General features: G+C 46.7%; 1 protein-coding gene across 2 annotated transcripts in view; it reads right to left on the bottom strand.

Annotated features, from left to right (window-relative positions):
- The window catches only part of AHCYL2 (adenosylhomocysteinase like 2), a 1,110,190-nt gene that overhangs the window by 845,805 nt on the left and 247,956 nt on the right, over positions 1-16,429 (bottom strand). Inside the window, exon 1 of one of the 2 annotated variants that reach the window (XM_069629582.1) lies at positions 1,973-2,125. The exons of the other annotated variant lie outside the window; for it this stretch is intronic. Coding sequence (XP_069485683.1) covers positions 1,973-2,029 — 57 coding nt within the window. The 5' untranslated portion in view covers positions 2,030-2,125. Of the gene's footprint in view, positions 1-1,972; positions 2,126-16,429 lie in introns of those variants that run through there. 2 annotated transcript variants of the gene reach the window in all.

The raw sequence follows: 16,429 nt of genomic DNA, 5'->3' as shown, positions 1-16,429 counted from the left end.
GTAATGCCAGCGTGCCCCAGCTCCCCTGCTTTTACCAGCCCATGAGCTGGTAGAACATATGGCGATCCACCGGTTGCGGACACCTGAACTAGATGGTGCATGCACCATTTCTGCAAGTATTTCTGAACTGTAGTAGCAATGCAGTTTGCATGTATGCTCTAAAAGCGTTCATGTGCATTTGTGAATTCATGAAAGATTTGCCGGATCAAGATTTCCAAGACTGAAGAAAATAGGATCGATAATATATTTTAAAAAATTGACTGTCATGGTAATTGCTTACAAATCAAAACGTTCTCTCCCTCAGACATCTCCAACATAGCTGCCCAACCCTTTTTGTCTTCCAGCACAAGACCAGTTTTATCTTCTGTCACATTTTGGTCCACCCCACATGCCATTCTACCTACATTTCCCCGTCCCAAAGACATACTGCAATGCCTTTACCAAAGACCCTTCACTTGAGGGCCATTTCCCCAAAGGATGTTATTCAACATGGCCTGAGAGATCTCTGGTCTTGAATGGCTCTGCAAAGTAGATACTGTATCCTCAGTGACTCATTTTTATTAAATCTCATGGTACCAGTCACCATACAAATATCAGACAATGGTTTGCAAATAGCATGTAGCATGTTATAAATGCTATAGTAATTCTGGTCTGTTTTGTATGTAATGTCTGAAGTCCGTTAGGCGGGGGGGGGGGATGTTAAGGGGCGTGGCCTAAGTACAACTGTAGTTAGGCCACGCCCCCTAACAAGATCTCCCGCAGTGGCGTAGTCAGGAATCAAATTGAGGAGGGGGTCACAGAGGGGAAAAATCACAAAGGTAGGGTGGCCACAGAAAACTAGCCGGGCCGCCTATGAAAGGGAATGTGAGACATCACAAGCACTCATGCAGAGAAGATTGTGCACACCACCACACTGCACCGCCTCTCCCGTCAGAATGTAGACACAAAACCATTAAGTCACTAATGACCCATCATTCACCGTTGTGCGCTAGATTCGGATTGGAGGGGTGGTCTTGACAGAGAGAACTTCACAGCTCTTCATTGTTGTGTGGCACTGTGTGTGCCGTGCGGGCGAACACAGCACTGCAAACAGTACAGGGGCCAAGCTTTAAGAGGAGGTGCCTGGGCCCACACACTCCAGGCATCCCCTAGCAACGCCACTGCACCCCCGGCGATCGAGCATCCCACTTAAAGTACTTAAGTGAAAAGAAGCATATGAGGACTTTGATAAACAATATAAATCACGAAATGTGGACCGTCATATTCCCACCAACTTGTCACCCTATGAACAATTGGTCTAAATACAAGATATACATTAACTGGTACCCCTTTGGGCACTTAAGTGGTTTAGACTGAGCCGAGGAGCTGACTAAGGGGGAGGCTAGGTTGTTATCTATGTCCCTGCTTGATACCAGATATGTGCACGGAGGGGCGTCAATTTATCTCTGCTTTTGGTCGTCCTGTTTCTGTACTTCGAGCTCTGCGCTTCTGTGGATTTGCTTTTGTAATCTCCTTTTGTCTGCCTGTGTAACTGAGCATTTATAAAATGTTAACAAAAAAAATGCAAGTCAAAATGGGAGAACAGTGGGCTATTGGATACTAAAAACAAACTATTAATAAGCAACACCCCAGCAATTTTGGCATACTCAATACCTCCCTCTTTCCAGGCCTTTTTAGCAGTACAATACAAGATAGTGCTTGAGATGTACCACGGGTTTCTAGAAAACCGCTCGTCTATGATACAAGGTCATATTAGGGTTGGACAAAAGGAATCAAGAAAAAACGAGAGATTGATGGAGTTAATATTTAATGCAACACCACTATCTGCAGAAAATAGCTAACAAATCACCGGAATGATTGCCTGCATGAGGTACATCATCGATTAGAAATCTCCACGGAGGTCCACATTTTCTTGGCACATACGACACCACGGGAAGTTGATGCATCGTGAAATATAACGCAACACACTTACCATCCATTCTGGCATGTGGAATGCCGAGGTGTTGGCGCTGCCGTTTGCTTCCTCCATAACCCAGTCTGCACAAAGAATGTTCAAGGCAGTGTTTCGCGTAGAGGGCACTTGGGACTGGAGAGAGCGTGTAACAGTGCAGTGCTTCACAGGCTAGAGACAAGACTAAAATCGTGCCAGGAGCTCAGAGTAGCCGAGTCACCCTTCCCCCACCCACCTCCACACAATGGACGCTCATTAGCAAAGTGTTGTGCGATAAGCAGATCCAAGGGATTGGATTGGTTCCGCTTGTTGGAAACTACTAACAAGAGGTTGGTCACAACCACGTGTCTTTGGGCAGTGGCGTCATAACTGGTGCACTGATACACTTGCCCGCCTTCGCTCTTTGGACTTTAACTGCAAAGGAAATTCAAACTTCCTTCGATTTATTTTCCACACAATTTTCAAATCACAGCTCCGGGTGAGGGAGGTGCTCAACCTTTACGCTTATCACTCTGCCTCGCCATTGGCCTGCTTTGAACGTTGGACTTCATTCATAGTGTAGGAGTCGCACATCCCTCTATTACAGAATAATGCACAAAAGCACAGGCAAAAGGAGAAGGCGCATAGTACCATCCCCATTCCTCCACGTACCAAATGACAATGCCCAAGTGTATGATGGGGCCGCGACTTCTCATGCCTGACCAGTTGCTTGGAACTTACATTTTTTGATCCCTGCCTGCGCTATTAAGTTTGTCCTCCTACCGATAACTGCGGAACAAACGCAGCATGTTCTCAGAACAAAAAATTAGCATCCGCCAACACCAGGAAGAGGGTTCAGGGTCGGAAGCCAGATGGTCTTCACGGAAGGCAAGAGCCTATAAAATAACATTCACCCTCCTAGCAATTGGCGACCTGGGCCATGTGGCGGTAAAGCCCTATTTTTTGTGCCTGCACAAGCACGTCATTTTAAACCGGGACGCCAGTAATGTCTTGTCCTCAAGGGCCAAACCACTAACCAGACAACTTGTTCCACCCGTGGGGATTCTGGCAGTGTAATGCCTAAGAATTCAAAAGAACAAGACGCCCACTCATGCAACGACTTGGCTGAGAAAGGGCACTCTTCTTGAGGGGTATTTCTTTACCTCAAAATCGTCTATGCCAGATCAATAGGATGGCGATTGAGTTGGAGACAATTGAGGCAAGGGCAGGAAGTGAGCTGGGGCCAGCTACTGAGCCACAGTGGCTATCATTGGCACTTCACAAGTAACTAGTAATGCTGTCACCACTAGAGTTGTTTGAGTGCCCAAGAACGCGCTGAGCAAAGGGAGGCCTGGGTGGTCCCTTTCTTAACCGCAGCAGACAACGGGCCCCGGAGGATCCCTGCCCCCCCCCCAACCCTCCCCAAGCTGCTGAGGGCTGCAGATGCAGACCGAGGGGCACAAGGCAACAGGATGGGGGAGAGGACAGGAAAGGGGCAGAGCAGGGTGGACCTCACCCCCACAATGCGTCTATAAAAAGGCAGCACTCACAGGGCGGCACCCTCTCTGCCAGGACCACTCGAGTGGAGGATATTGTATGCCCGCCCCAGAAAAATAATTGAATGGGCATTGTTAAATTGTATCTAATTTACGGTAGAACTGTCACAGTGGAGGTACATGGTGCATCCAGGCTGGAAGGGCTGTCAGAAACCAAAAGGGACTGCAGTCGCTGAATAAAGAGGCGGGAGGGGCATAATCTCAGATGTGCCACGGTGCGAGTGGAGGGAGGAGGGATACAAAAAAAGTAAAAGTGAAAAGTTAAAGGGAAGCAGATGAAGTAGAGGGAAGTAAAGGAAGTGAGAAGAAAGTTAAAGTGGTGGGGTACTGCAGTGGGCAGAAGGGGCTAGCAAGCAAAAGGTAGAAGTGTGCAAGGGGAAACAAGTCCGGTTGGGAAAGGCCAGTGGTCCAAAAGGCAGAGCAAAAGGGTACGACAGCTGTGGGGCGGGGGGAGGTTGTAGAGAACAGAGGTCGTAAACGAAGGAAACGTGGAAAGGGGGGATAGAGGGGTAGACCAGGGAAACCCCAGAGAGGCAGTAGGAAGAGGGATGAAAGGATAGCAAACAAGGATCAGGGGAGAGGTACAGATACCCAGGGACGCAAGGAAAGCAGAGAGCACAATGGTTCGGGAGAACAAGGGGGATGAAGGCAGCACCATGGGGGTGGGGGAGGAACCAGGCAAGAGGGAAGACGACAGGGGGCAAGGGCAGGATACATGGAGAACGTCAGGGCAGGTGCAACTGGGGAAGATGACAAGAATCCGGAGAAATGGGTACTGTGTATGATAGCAAGGCGCCTATGTAACGGGAAAGGGCACAAGAGATCCAGAGAAGGGGGAAATGAGTAAACGATTAAAGAGAAGCACCTGGGGGATAGGAATAATAAGAAAGAGCAAGGCACCTGGGATCAGGGAATGTGTGTGATGTCGGAGCCCGGGGGAACGAAGGTGTTAGGTGCCCGGGGAGAGGAATAAGAAGTGTAAGAATGCAAGGCAATGGGGACATTTTATTGGTAGAAAGGAGACTGGGAAAAGGAAGAACCAAGAAAGAGGACAAAGCACCTGGGCAGTGTGTAAATGGGTTAGAATTGTTAGCAACCTGCTCGTCGCAGGAGACCACCACCTGGGGAAAGTACAAATGTATAAGGGCACCAGCTCAGAGCAGAATCTGGATACTGTACCACCGAAAAAGAAAACACCTGCAAGTTACCTCCTGCCTAATCAAGCAGCTGCAGCCTTTTTCCACCCACAATTCAAGTCCTGTTGACATTATTGCAGGTGGGCAGAGGGCAGATGGGGGTGGGGGGTAGAACCAAGTGGGGGACCAACAAGGACGGGAGGGAAGTGGTACTCAAAGGGGGACCAGGGGGCCAGTTTGGGCTGTTGCGGCTTTAGTACCTGCAAGGGCCCAGGAGCCGCATGACTGGAAGAAATTGGGGTAGCATTGCCTTAATTATATAACGGAAGTAACCTTTTTATGGAAGGAGATGCAGAGAAGCAGTAGAGCTAGCACAGTTGCACAGCAGAAGAGGCAAAACACTGCCAATATCTTCAATTAAAGGTTTGCTTAACAAAAGAAAACGGCATCCATCAGCTGTATGCCATGACCAACCTTAGAGCCCCCCACGCCCCCAATCTCCCAGGCTCTAGCGGTGGGTCACCAGAGTTATTTTTTCCATCTTCAGCATACAGTCAGACTTTTAAATAATTTAGTATTTTAATTATTAGTCAGAAATGTAATCACAGGTTTAAAGGGGCCTTAACCCCACCCCAGAATGTGGATTGAATTATGAGGCATTAGCAGATATCCCAGTGCAAGCCTAACCCTACAGAAACGGTTTACATCGTATTTATATCTCGTTGGAAAAAGCAGAAAACTGCATTTATAACAGCCTTTGCTGGGTTGGCCGTCTTGCTATACGGGTTTGATGACTAGTTTAAAGACGGTTGATGAACCCCAAAATATAAGACAGTAACGAAAAAATAACCACCCCTGGAGGACCAGGCCATTCCATTTGCTTGGCATTCTGATGTCTTGTGGACTATTTCCATAATGCATTGTGGCGCAGGGACCGCAATTATTGGGTTACATTCTCCAGCGCAGCAGCCCTCTCCTGCACTCTGCCTCGAGAAAGACATTTGGCAAGGGGCAAAATTAAGCACATTCATCAGGCTCACCCTTCACCCGGACCCCTGGCAAGATGGCATCGTAATATCCCACCTCGAATGTTGCAGTAAAATACTAATATGGTCCTACATTTGCCCCAGCGCACCTCAACCAGCCGCGGTTCCCTTGTCATGCTGCGTCTTTTACTCCACTGTTGTAATGCCGCAGCCGTTTCTGCTCCTTGCCTAAGGCTTGGCCTTCATGTGCTCCATCCCATTCCTCCCCGTTACCGGTTCTGGCCTCCACACCCCTCCCCCCCAATCTCTTCCTGGGCTGGCTGCCTAGGCTTCCATCCCACAGCCCTACTTCTTGAGTCTTTTATTGTTTTAATTCATCCATAACACCCATTTTATTTGAATTCCACTATGCCCCCATCACTTCAAATTTGAAGACGTCCAGAAATTGATCGCTACTCCTTTTGCCCCATGCAAATTGGTTTGTTATAAATGCAGATTTCTGCTTTTTCCAATGATATAAATGCATATGAAGCTAAAATAAAAGCATGTATGTTGAAGACTTTAAATGGGGTTCCATATAGTGGTTTCCAAAACCATAAAACCTTCGAGAAGGGATTGGTCCAAAGTGAGATGAAACCATTTAAAAAACTGGAATCCACAGTAATTTACTTTAAAAGCCTGTATATTGAACTCAGCCACAGTGACTAGTAAGCAAGATCAGTCCTTAATATCATTCCAAATGTAATATTTCACTTATCTTCAAAGTAAGGCATCTGTATACAACGTCATTTTAAGTCGTCTAGGAGACCGAGTCAGCATCTGATGTTCTGGGTATTCTTGTAGTAAACATTCATCCTTCTAGGACAAATACATTGTTTGCTTTCTAGCCATTATAGAATGACTGTTTTACACAGTTTTAAAAGTAGAAAGGTAATCATCTACAAAGGAACAGTACATTACATCATGAATCGCAAACGCAGTTCAATACTGTGTCTCAAGTGGAATGAATCCAGGGTGGAATGGAATAGTGAGGAGGCAGCTTTCCCTTCAGGCCTTCCAAACAAGAACAACTCCAATGCCCCCTGCCCGAGGTCAAACCACATCATTACCTTCACCATTAAACTCACTCAGAAGACCAGAGCCACCACCCAACTCTACCTCCTTCCTTAAACCGCTGCTCATGAAAAATCACCAAAGACAGCATCTTGCCCCTGTTAACCCTGCCACAACTAGAGCCACCGTTCGCCAATGATCCTAATCATCAGGTAGATCCCTACACCACAACCTTAGCATCTGCGGTACACTGTAGCCCCACTAGCGCAACGAAAAGTGAAACCCATCACACACCAACGCCTAGTATACCTTCGACTTACGTGAACTTTGAGACAAAAAGCCTAGCAGAATCCTGCTTGGAAAAAAAAACTCTTGACTCCTTCAAACTGGAATTCACCAAAGCACCAAGAACATTCAAACAAGCCATCATCTTCGCCAAATCCACCACCTCCAGAATAGCGAATGCAGAATTCGACAAGAGAAATATTCTCCATCCTAAGACAGCTCCAATCACCCATCACACCACCTGAGTCAAAGATGAAGCGTGGTTTACCAGCATACAAAATGCAATGCTTAACAAAATTGACACTCCAAACTAAAATTAAATCCAAACTTGCCTCAATGCAGACACTCCTGCGCCATCACCACCACCTACACTCCTACCTGCTCGAAATTTCGATTATGTGCAGTCACCGAACCAGAAGTCCTCTCAATCCTCAATAGACTAAAAGCTTCCAACTGAAAAGGCAATGTGTGCCCAGCCTCCATGGTAAAGGACTGCTCTGATGCCCTAACAACCCCTCATCACCACCTTCATCAACACCTCCTTTGCCATAGGTGTAGTGCCATCTATCCTCAAAGTAGTCTGGGTTCACCTGCTTCTAAAAAAAATCTAGACCCAGCAACTCCCATCACGACTGTCCCATTCATACTCAACATTGTAGAGCATACCTACAAATTCAACAATACCTAGAAACCACCCACATCCTAGGAATATGCCAATCCGGTTTCCACCCAAGCCACGGGACAGAATCAGCACTAGACCTAAAAAAAACACAAATGGATGAGTTCCGAGAGAGAGAACCCTGCCCTTCTCCTCCTGGATCTGTCGGCAGCGCTCAACCTGGTAAACCATAAAATCCGTTGCCACCACCTCAGCCAATTTCTCCAGTGAAGCCACAGCCTGGATCACGACCTTTCTGGCGGGGAGAGTGATGAGTATTTTCCGACAATGCCAGTGCGCAATCTGCGCCTATCCCCTGTGGGGTACCACAATGCTCCTACATATCCACAATCCTCCAACATCTTCACCAGACAGGTCTTTGACATCCTGGACTTCTGCGGCATAGGCTATCCTAATTAAACCAATGATACCCACATTCTCTGACATCTATGCAGAAGACTGGAATACCATTGAGGACACTTCCACAACCATCCAGGCTTGAATGGCCCCCTAACTACGTCTGCCTAAATGGAAACAAGGCAGATCCTGCTGGTAGGGCCACCTGCGGGAGCTAAAACTCCAAAAATACAGCCTTCAAAATTGAAAATGATTATCATCTCGACGTCAGTAAAGACTCTAGAAGTCTCCCTAGAGGCCACCCTTAATTTGGCAAAACCAAGTAAACACAATTGCCTCCTCCCCTGCCTATACATCGAAACAAATACATTCCTCCAGACCCTTCCTATCCACAGACAGTTGCTAAACTATGGCATGCGCAGTCATTGGCTGGAGGCCAGACTACTGCAATGTCTTGTTTGCTGGCACCTCAGCCCAAAACATACAAAAACTCCAAATCATTCAAAATAATGCGATTCGAGCAGCACTTAGCATTCCGAAAAGAGAACACATCTCAGCTGCCAGGAGAGAGGTACATTGGCTACAGAGCCAGACGGCGCCCCAGTGCCCATCCAGAAATTCGCCAAAGCTCACTCGACCAGACCAACCAGGACCCCCATATGCACACAGCCTTCGCCAGCCCAAAATCAGTCGCACGAGACCCAAGCTTACCATCTCTTGCTGGTTAACAGTGGAACTCTCTTCCTCCCACCCAGGGAGCTGAACATTCATACTGGGTATTCCAGAAAGCCCCAAAAACCTGGTTTGCCTAACACCGACACCCTTTCCATTCCCAATCAGCACTGTTATCTGTCTGCCTTATCTATGCAACAGTGTTAACTCTCCACTGTATATTGACTCACCTTTTTGTATGTGATTTTGTTTGCAAGTACCTGGTCCCTACAACAGCGCCTCGATGCCTAAGGGTTGGTGCGCACTTTACAAATGAATGAATAAATGTACACACTCAATATGGGCAGGGCCAAACCTGGCAGCCTCCAAAAATAGTTTCTCTGCTAGGGCCCTCCCCGGGCTCCTCTGTCCCACCACACCAGTGTGCACAATGCTGCCATAGCAGACCATTATCTCGCAAGTACGCTTGCTTTCATCATGATCCTTTGCCAGAGTTCCAAGACTTGCGAGGGCCAGCCCAAACAAGTTTTAGCCACAAAACGCATGCAGCCCCAAACCTGATAAAAGCATGTTGGTGGTGTTGCGCCCATTTTACGCTGGAGTCCCTCACTTCAGGCCATATTGCCCTGGGCTATGGGGTCTGATTTGTACTGCCTTCCACTAAGACGGAGAAGCCAAGTTAAGTCACCTGAGGCGGGAGACGCCTTTGGATACCCAAGCAAGACACTGCCTGCATTTTTCAAAATAATCACATTGTGCTGGGACAAAGTGCATGCCAAGATGGAATTTCATTTAGCGATGTTTTGCAGGGCGGATTCAGCACACTGCCACATGTTAGCCAAGTAATTTGGGGATTCAGTTTGAATTACTTGGCATACACAGGCTAGTAAAAACAGGGGTGGGCTTTCAATTCATTTGGTGGCTACGATGCACTCGATTCTGGTGTTTGTCCCCTGGCACTCTGTTCCAGCAGCAGCAAAGAAGTACAGCGAGCAGGGAGAGGGGTTCCAAGTGTTGGGGTCAGTTGGTCCCACCAACCCAAGGGAAGAAGTCTTCTGTTCCAGGCTTCTCTAGTTGATTTGAAATATGGAGCTTCAGCATTGCAGCAGGGCTTCACTGGGCAAACCAACGGAGGAGGGTGCAGCAAGCTTCTCTTTGCTTCTTTGGTTCCTTCTTCCAGTGACCGACTCAGCCTTCCTTGTAAAAGACCTTGCCTTTTATGCATGTTTATCCCATTCATTTGCAGCCTAGCTGTCACTCACATAGCAGGGTGGCTGTCCACCAAGGACAACCAGCTAATCACCTTTGGCTGCATTCCTATAACCAAGGATCCCAAGCACAGGGAGTTTTGGGAAACGCCCTCCACCCCCCTCGCTTTCCACCCTGCCAGACACGCTGGAGCCAGAGGCAGGCTTCACCAGTGAATCCTGCCAATGACAAAACGAACAAAGAGACCAAACCTGTTTTGGCATGCAGAGTAAATCTCAAGAAGGACCTTACAAACAAGAAATGGCATAAAAAGAAGACTGGGGCCATTTTGACAAAATGGGCACCCTATGGGTGCAATACTGCAGCTGAGGATTCAGCCTGCAGTATAAACGCACAATGGTAGGAAAATTAAACCACTACCACGAGCCATTAAATGCAGTAATGGTAACATAAGAAATGTTACATGAGAAGGTATACAAAGGGGATACTAAGTAACCCCCCAGCACTCCAAATAAGAGGGTGTGTGCTGGGTCTACAAAGAGTAAAAGGTAAGTTATGTCAATTTCACTTTACTACTTTTGGAAACAGTAGTTTATCCAAGAAAAGGTAGTTAAACTTCAGCAGAAATCCAAAGGACTTCTCAGTGCCACTGCACTGAAGGTTCTGTGTGTCACAATACAAAAAGATGATGCCTATGGAGTTTGTCAGACTCCAAAACCAAAAAGGAAAACAGGGTTCAAATCAAAGAAAAATACATGAGCGAGTTTAAAATGCAAAGTCCTAAAGTCAAGCAAAAGAGCTGGGGGTCTCTAAGGTAGAAGGGAATTAGCACAGAAATGGGAATTCTCCCTAAGAAATGCAAACCCAGATCTTCCCCCACAAGACCCTCTGTGGATCTTTAACAATGTTGCTTGGTTCCAGCTCCTCCATTTAATCGGGGCTCCTCTATGCAGTAACTGTTAAAAAATCTCCCAAACGTTTCTACAGATGGGCGCACAAATTGAGGGTGCACAACACTTTTTTCTTCAGGCTGGCAGTTGAAAAATAAGGTATAGTGTTCCTGTTTAGTGAATTAAAGTGTTAGTTACGACAGGCTGAATCCAAGATCATTAGTGTCCCGGGCTAGAAATATACAGCTCGAGCAGTAGCACGTGCAAGATCAGGTCAAGCTTGACAAAATATCCCTTTTAAGGGTTTTGCTCGGCGTGAATATTTCAGTGCAGATTCTTTGTGTTTGAAAGATGGGGTACTCACTCTTCCCAGCAACATTAAGACAATACCCTCTCATATTACTTTAAGGTGGTATCAACGGGTGGAGGCGCATCGGTCTTGACAACAAAACGCGCTTTTAGTACAATCCTGCGTTTTCCCCAACATGAAGCATGCCTTTGTCAAATAAGGAAAACCAGGTTACACTTTCACATATAACCTTGAGTCTTCATACTACATCTACAAAAACAAAGGTTTTCTTTTTAGCCTTCCACTGAATTGCATTGTGGTACTTGTATTTCCCCCCCTCCCCCATTCAAGTATTTATATATGTATCAGAGTACTTTATAAGTCGTGACTTTTCAAGGCGCCTTTAAAGAACAGTATTGTTGAAATCCAAACCAGGGAGTGAGGAGGGGAAAGGAGCGGGCAGGCTGGTCAGAACGAATTACAACGTCGAGGAATGTTGCAAGAGGTTGCTGAACTGGAGAGGACCCCCTCGCCACCCGATTCTGTCCCTGTGGTGGGAGTTTTGTCTAATGTTAAAGCCCACTCCCACTTTACACATGGTTTTGAACAGTTGTCTAGCCTTACATTTACTGGGATTAGTGCACCAGCGAATGTACCTCACCGCCTAAGCCTTTGCAAATGGCCCTATTTAACGGTCTAATAAATAATGCTTCGGAACTTCAATTTGGTGAGATTATATCCAAGTCGAAATTTACGTGGGGTTGTAGGTTCCTAGTTATGTAGACCAAACTACGCCTAAGCATTCGGGTCTTTCTTGTTCTATTTTAGGCCACTCCCATCAATTATTAGGCCATGCCCATCACCTAAAACACGCCCCTAAATTAGAGCCCCCCCTCAGTTGATCACCCCATTTAAAGCACAGAATAGGGGCATTGTGAGCATACGGATAGGAGTCACTTGGCTGCCGCTTTTAAAATAGAGACTGGAAGCAAACCTACTGGCCACTAGAGGGCAAAAGAACCTCATCACACTAGTTATCTGCCAGTTACACAACCGTTTCACACGGTAAGATGCTTATCTATTCATAGGGTGTTTAGTGTAATTGTTCTACTGCTTCAGCATTTCCGTTCACGATGCACTTTAAGTCAATGATTTGCAGTTGAAGAAAAATGCGACGCGAATTAGAACATTAATCAAGACGAGACATTTATGGTAGGAGTATTGTGCGCACAGTAATGGTACGTGTGCACACTAACTGCGCTCGGCATGGCCTCAAGGTTGCTGCTGCATTTATCATCCAACCAGTGCAAAGGTGCAGAAACGCCGCTGATAACCGCTCAATGTAATCATCGGGTCCAAGGCCCTTCATAGAACTAATAGCAATTCATCAGGGATGCGATAAGCATTAGGACACGTAGTGCTGATGCTCCACTCCATTATGCGTTAGTCAGTGCGCTATCTAATCAAATAAAGGTACGACAAAGGGGATCACAGCGGCCGTGACCAACCCCAGGGAACTTTCCTTCCCTTCCCTCACCTCCTCTGGTAGTTTCTGCATCACCTTGGTACACACTTGCATCAGAGCAGTGGTTGCGAAGCAAGAGCCAAAAATGTACTTAGTTTGATATAGTAAACAGGCGATTTCAAAGGACGCACGTGTATTACACGTGTCAACATTGCCAAACAAACGGCTGTCTGGCTAAAACCCGGAGCTTCCCGTGCTCATCATTTTGGGAACGATTCAAATTGACGCACTCAATGCTGACCGCCACTTTACACAAGAATGCAATGAGCTGCGGGGTTAGTGGGAGGTGTGCAGCCAGCCAGACCAGCACAATGTCTGGCAGCGCTGTAGTTTCATGTCGCCCTGCCTTAGGTGAAGCATCAGTTCCTGACGCACACAAGTGCAGGGCAGCGAACGGGAGCTCCAGAAAGCGCGCCCCTATGAACAACCCGGAACCCTGAGGCGATGCAGCACCTGCTGCGCGTTCGGTTCTTCTCGATCCGCGGGTGACTCCGCGTTTGGGCATCTGTAACCTCACCATCCCCTCGGCCAGTGGAGGCCTTGTGGCTTCCTCATGCCTCGGCGCAGTAGCAGGGATTATTTGAATCTTGACTGCCACCTGCACGCACTCAGGGCGGGCGTCATCACACATCCTACTAACCCCTGGTCAGCAAGCTCGGCGCAGGGAAGTTTGCTTCACCTATGGGCTGGCCGTGGTTGAAGTGCTGTGCCAGGCGAAACCCACGAAAGAAGATATTCAATTAAATGTACACAAGTAGTGGAATGAGCAAAAAGATAGTATAGGATGGACACGGTGCAAGCATTGCACACAATGTACTTAACCCGCATCTTAAGCATAGAAGTAAAGGGTCCAATCTCGAAGTGAAAGGCAGGGGAAACGTGGGGCTGGAACGGAAAAAGCCTGCTATTCGGTCCGAGTATGGATAAAACAAACCGATTACAGATATTGTACTTATTGTAAAAAAAATAAAAAAAGACGTCGTTATAATAAAAATGCGTTCTGAAAAGACAAGTATATTGCGCTTCAGAGGTTCTAGGTCAAGGGCCCCCAATTATACCTGGGAACCTGGAGATTCATGCTCTGAGCAACCATTATTTTTGAGATACTTGGGCTTTATTTTGACAATGGTTTGACTTCGAGGGGTTGTTATACGAGACAAATTGTTTGAAAGGGGCACTTAATTTATTGCCCGCAAATATTGTAGTTTTACATTTCAAGGTTTTACCAGAAATTCTAATACATCTTAGAAACTTGTTCAGTTTCTGAAACTTGACTGACAAGCTGGAAGGTATAATCCAGTGAAAAGGTCTGCACTTGACAAACTGTACTCACATTATCTTCATTAGATATGAATGGGGCCTTTCATCTATGTATATGTACTTCAACTGGAAAGAGCTCTGCTTATATAGGAAGCGTTTGCAGAGTGTTTGGAGCCTGCTGGAAGTGCTTTGCACTGTTCTGTGGTTTGGCGTCCCGAGACGTCCGCCTTCAGTGTCTGACTGCAAAATCTGCCTGCAAATCTTATAAAAACTCCACTCCAGACACAGAGCGTCACAGAGTGTTCGTGGATTGAAGGGAGTCAACCGACCACCAATTGAGTTTGAGCAGGACTAGAGGTTTACAGCGTACCCGGTGGCAGGTACGCTTAAAAAAATAAAACTCTACTCTCCAAGTCCGCTGCTGCCCCTATGGTCCTACAAGCACTTATCACATTCCACTCTCCCCCAAACCCCCTGCTTTTACTCGACCCTAGTGGCACAGACGTCAACAGCACCATCTCCACAGACGTCCCAATTGCAACCTGTAAATTCCCCTCTCCTTCCTCAAGGAACGGAAATCAGGATGGTTCAGCTTCCCTAAATAGACTAGAGGAAGACAGTCCTCTTTCCAAAGCTCCCAGACCTTTCCGGAATATAATCACCCCCAAGTTCCTAAGGTCCCCCGTCAGTAAGCACAGGAGCGCCTTTTCAATGGGGTTCAAGCAACAATGCCCCCACCAGGAGGTCCCCTGCACACGCTCAAATGATTAAACACATGTGGCCCCACTATTTTAAAAAAAGAAGCCACTATCTCAGATATAGGGAAACTTAAATGGCATTTTAAACCGAAACCTGGGCAAGATGTAGAACCTCTGCCCACCCGCTCCACTGAAAAGAATCCCATAGGGATTTCAGATCCTTCAAGAATGGTCCTGCCGAGGAAGGAAGGTGAAAAGACCCCTGGTAAACACTGGGGTGATCCCTCTGATGAAGATCTCAAGCAGTGCCATGATCCCAAGCCCTGCTAAGCCGAAATATGTTCCCTGCATGCTGGAGTTGACGAAACATGAGCAACAACGTTTCAGAGCGATCCCAAGTTGCTTATGCGATCCGGACACAAAAGGTCAAACCAATAACCATCAAGTATCAAACGAGTGGCCAGTCGCTGAAGATGCACCAACTCTGCAGACAGTGACCTTACCATATGGTAACACAGATTTTAGATTAGATGCTATCCTTCCAAAGAGTACTCCAGCAAAGAGCTTGGAGTTGGCACCTGGAGTTGGCAACTGGCGTCTGCCTAAATCTGGATCAGCAGGCACTATAGGGTCCACAGGATCTGAATTGGGATATTGAAGCCCGGTACCCTAAAAAAAGCCCGCTAGAGGGGCCTTCTCTATCGCTACTCACGATCAACGACCCCGCTCAGTCAGACCCGTTCACCAATGATCCTAATCATCAGGATATAAATGACGCCACTGGGGCCTAATGTATCGAAGTAAGATTTCGCCCAAAGATGAGACCCTCTGCCTATGAGATTGAAGACTCCATTGTCGCGGCAGCCAGCCTTGTAAAAGAAATTGCACAATTGGCATTAAGAGTATGTTAGGATGTTATCCCAAGGAAAGGGAAATGCCCCAAGGGAGATCACTGAGATGAACTTGAAGAGTCACTCAATATACCAGCAAAAAACTTTAAAAAAGAATAAAGAAGTGCCACAAAAGAAAGGTGGGACTGAAGATCTTGCCTGTACCAGTAACATTCAAACGCACGAGGCCAAGTTGAGGATGGACTCCAATAGTGAAGTTGAATCCTCTGCACCGGAGTCTATGGAATCCCTTGACTGGGAGCAGGAAACCCACTTGTCAAACAAAAAGACTAAGCCCTTGAAATATAAAAATATGAAGCAAGCGAAAGAAGAGCAAGAATCCCAACCAATCCGGAACAACTAATTTACAAATCTCGATTCTCTCAGCAGTCACCATAACTTTAGCGCCTTATCTAAAGTTAGTTGAAAACTTTAGCAAAATTACAAGGATCAAACATTAATCGCATTGATGAACTTTAAGATGATTTACGTGGAATCTTGCATTGAAGCCATTCGAGAGAAGGGAAAGAAAAAGATGGAAGGTGTCATCCTAAAATCCTTCATGGACTTACAAGATGCGAAAACGGACAAGCGTATATTCTTGGAGGGAGTGAGAGAAAGTGGCTCTTGGTCCAATCACAAAAGGCTTCACAAGTAGGCGCCAGTGACCCACACGCCACCTCTCTAGCTTCTACACTACTAGAACAAGGTTATTCTCAAATTAGCACCAAACCCACACATGAAAAAGGTAAGATACTTGACTGGGTTGCGGTCCTAAACTGCACCATCTCCCCACCAGATCCAACACCAGTAGTATGGTCAGACCACCACCTGATCACCTTTGAACTGCACATCAACAACCTGGAAGAGAAAAAGCCCATTATTGCTCCCCCTTGCCTCACAAGGAATAAACGGAACATCACAGCAGACGCTCTAGCTCCTTTGTTAGCCCGCCTACTTAATGACTTTCCGGACACTAATGATTCTAACACTCTAATTAACTTCAACGAGACTATGACTAAAGCCATTGATGAT

The sequence above is a fragment of the Ambystoma mexicanum genome, chromosome 12, assembly GCF_040938575.1.
Source record: "Ambystoma mexicanum isolate Mex_15411 chromosome 12, UKY_AmexF1_1, whole genome shotgun sequence".
In the NCBI taxonomy this organism is placed as follows: domain Eukaryota; kingdom Metazoa; phylum Chordata; class Amphibia; order Caudata; family Ambystomatidae; genus Ambystoma; species Ambystoma mexicanum.
The sequence above is the reverse complement of the archived record's forward strand: the minus strand, read 5'-3'. Positions and strand labels throughout refer to the sequence as shown.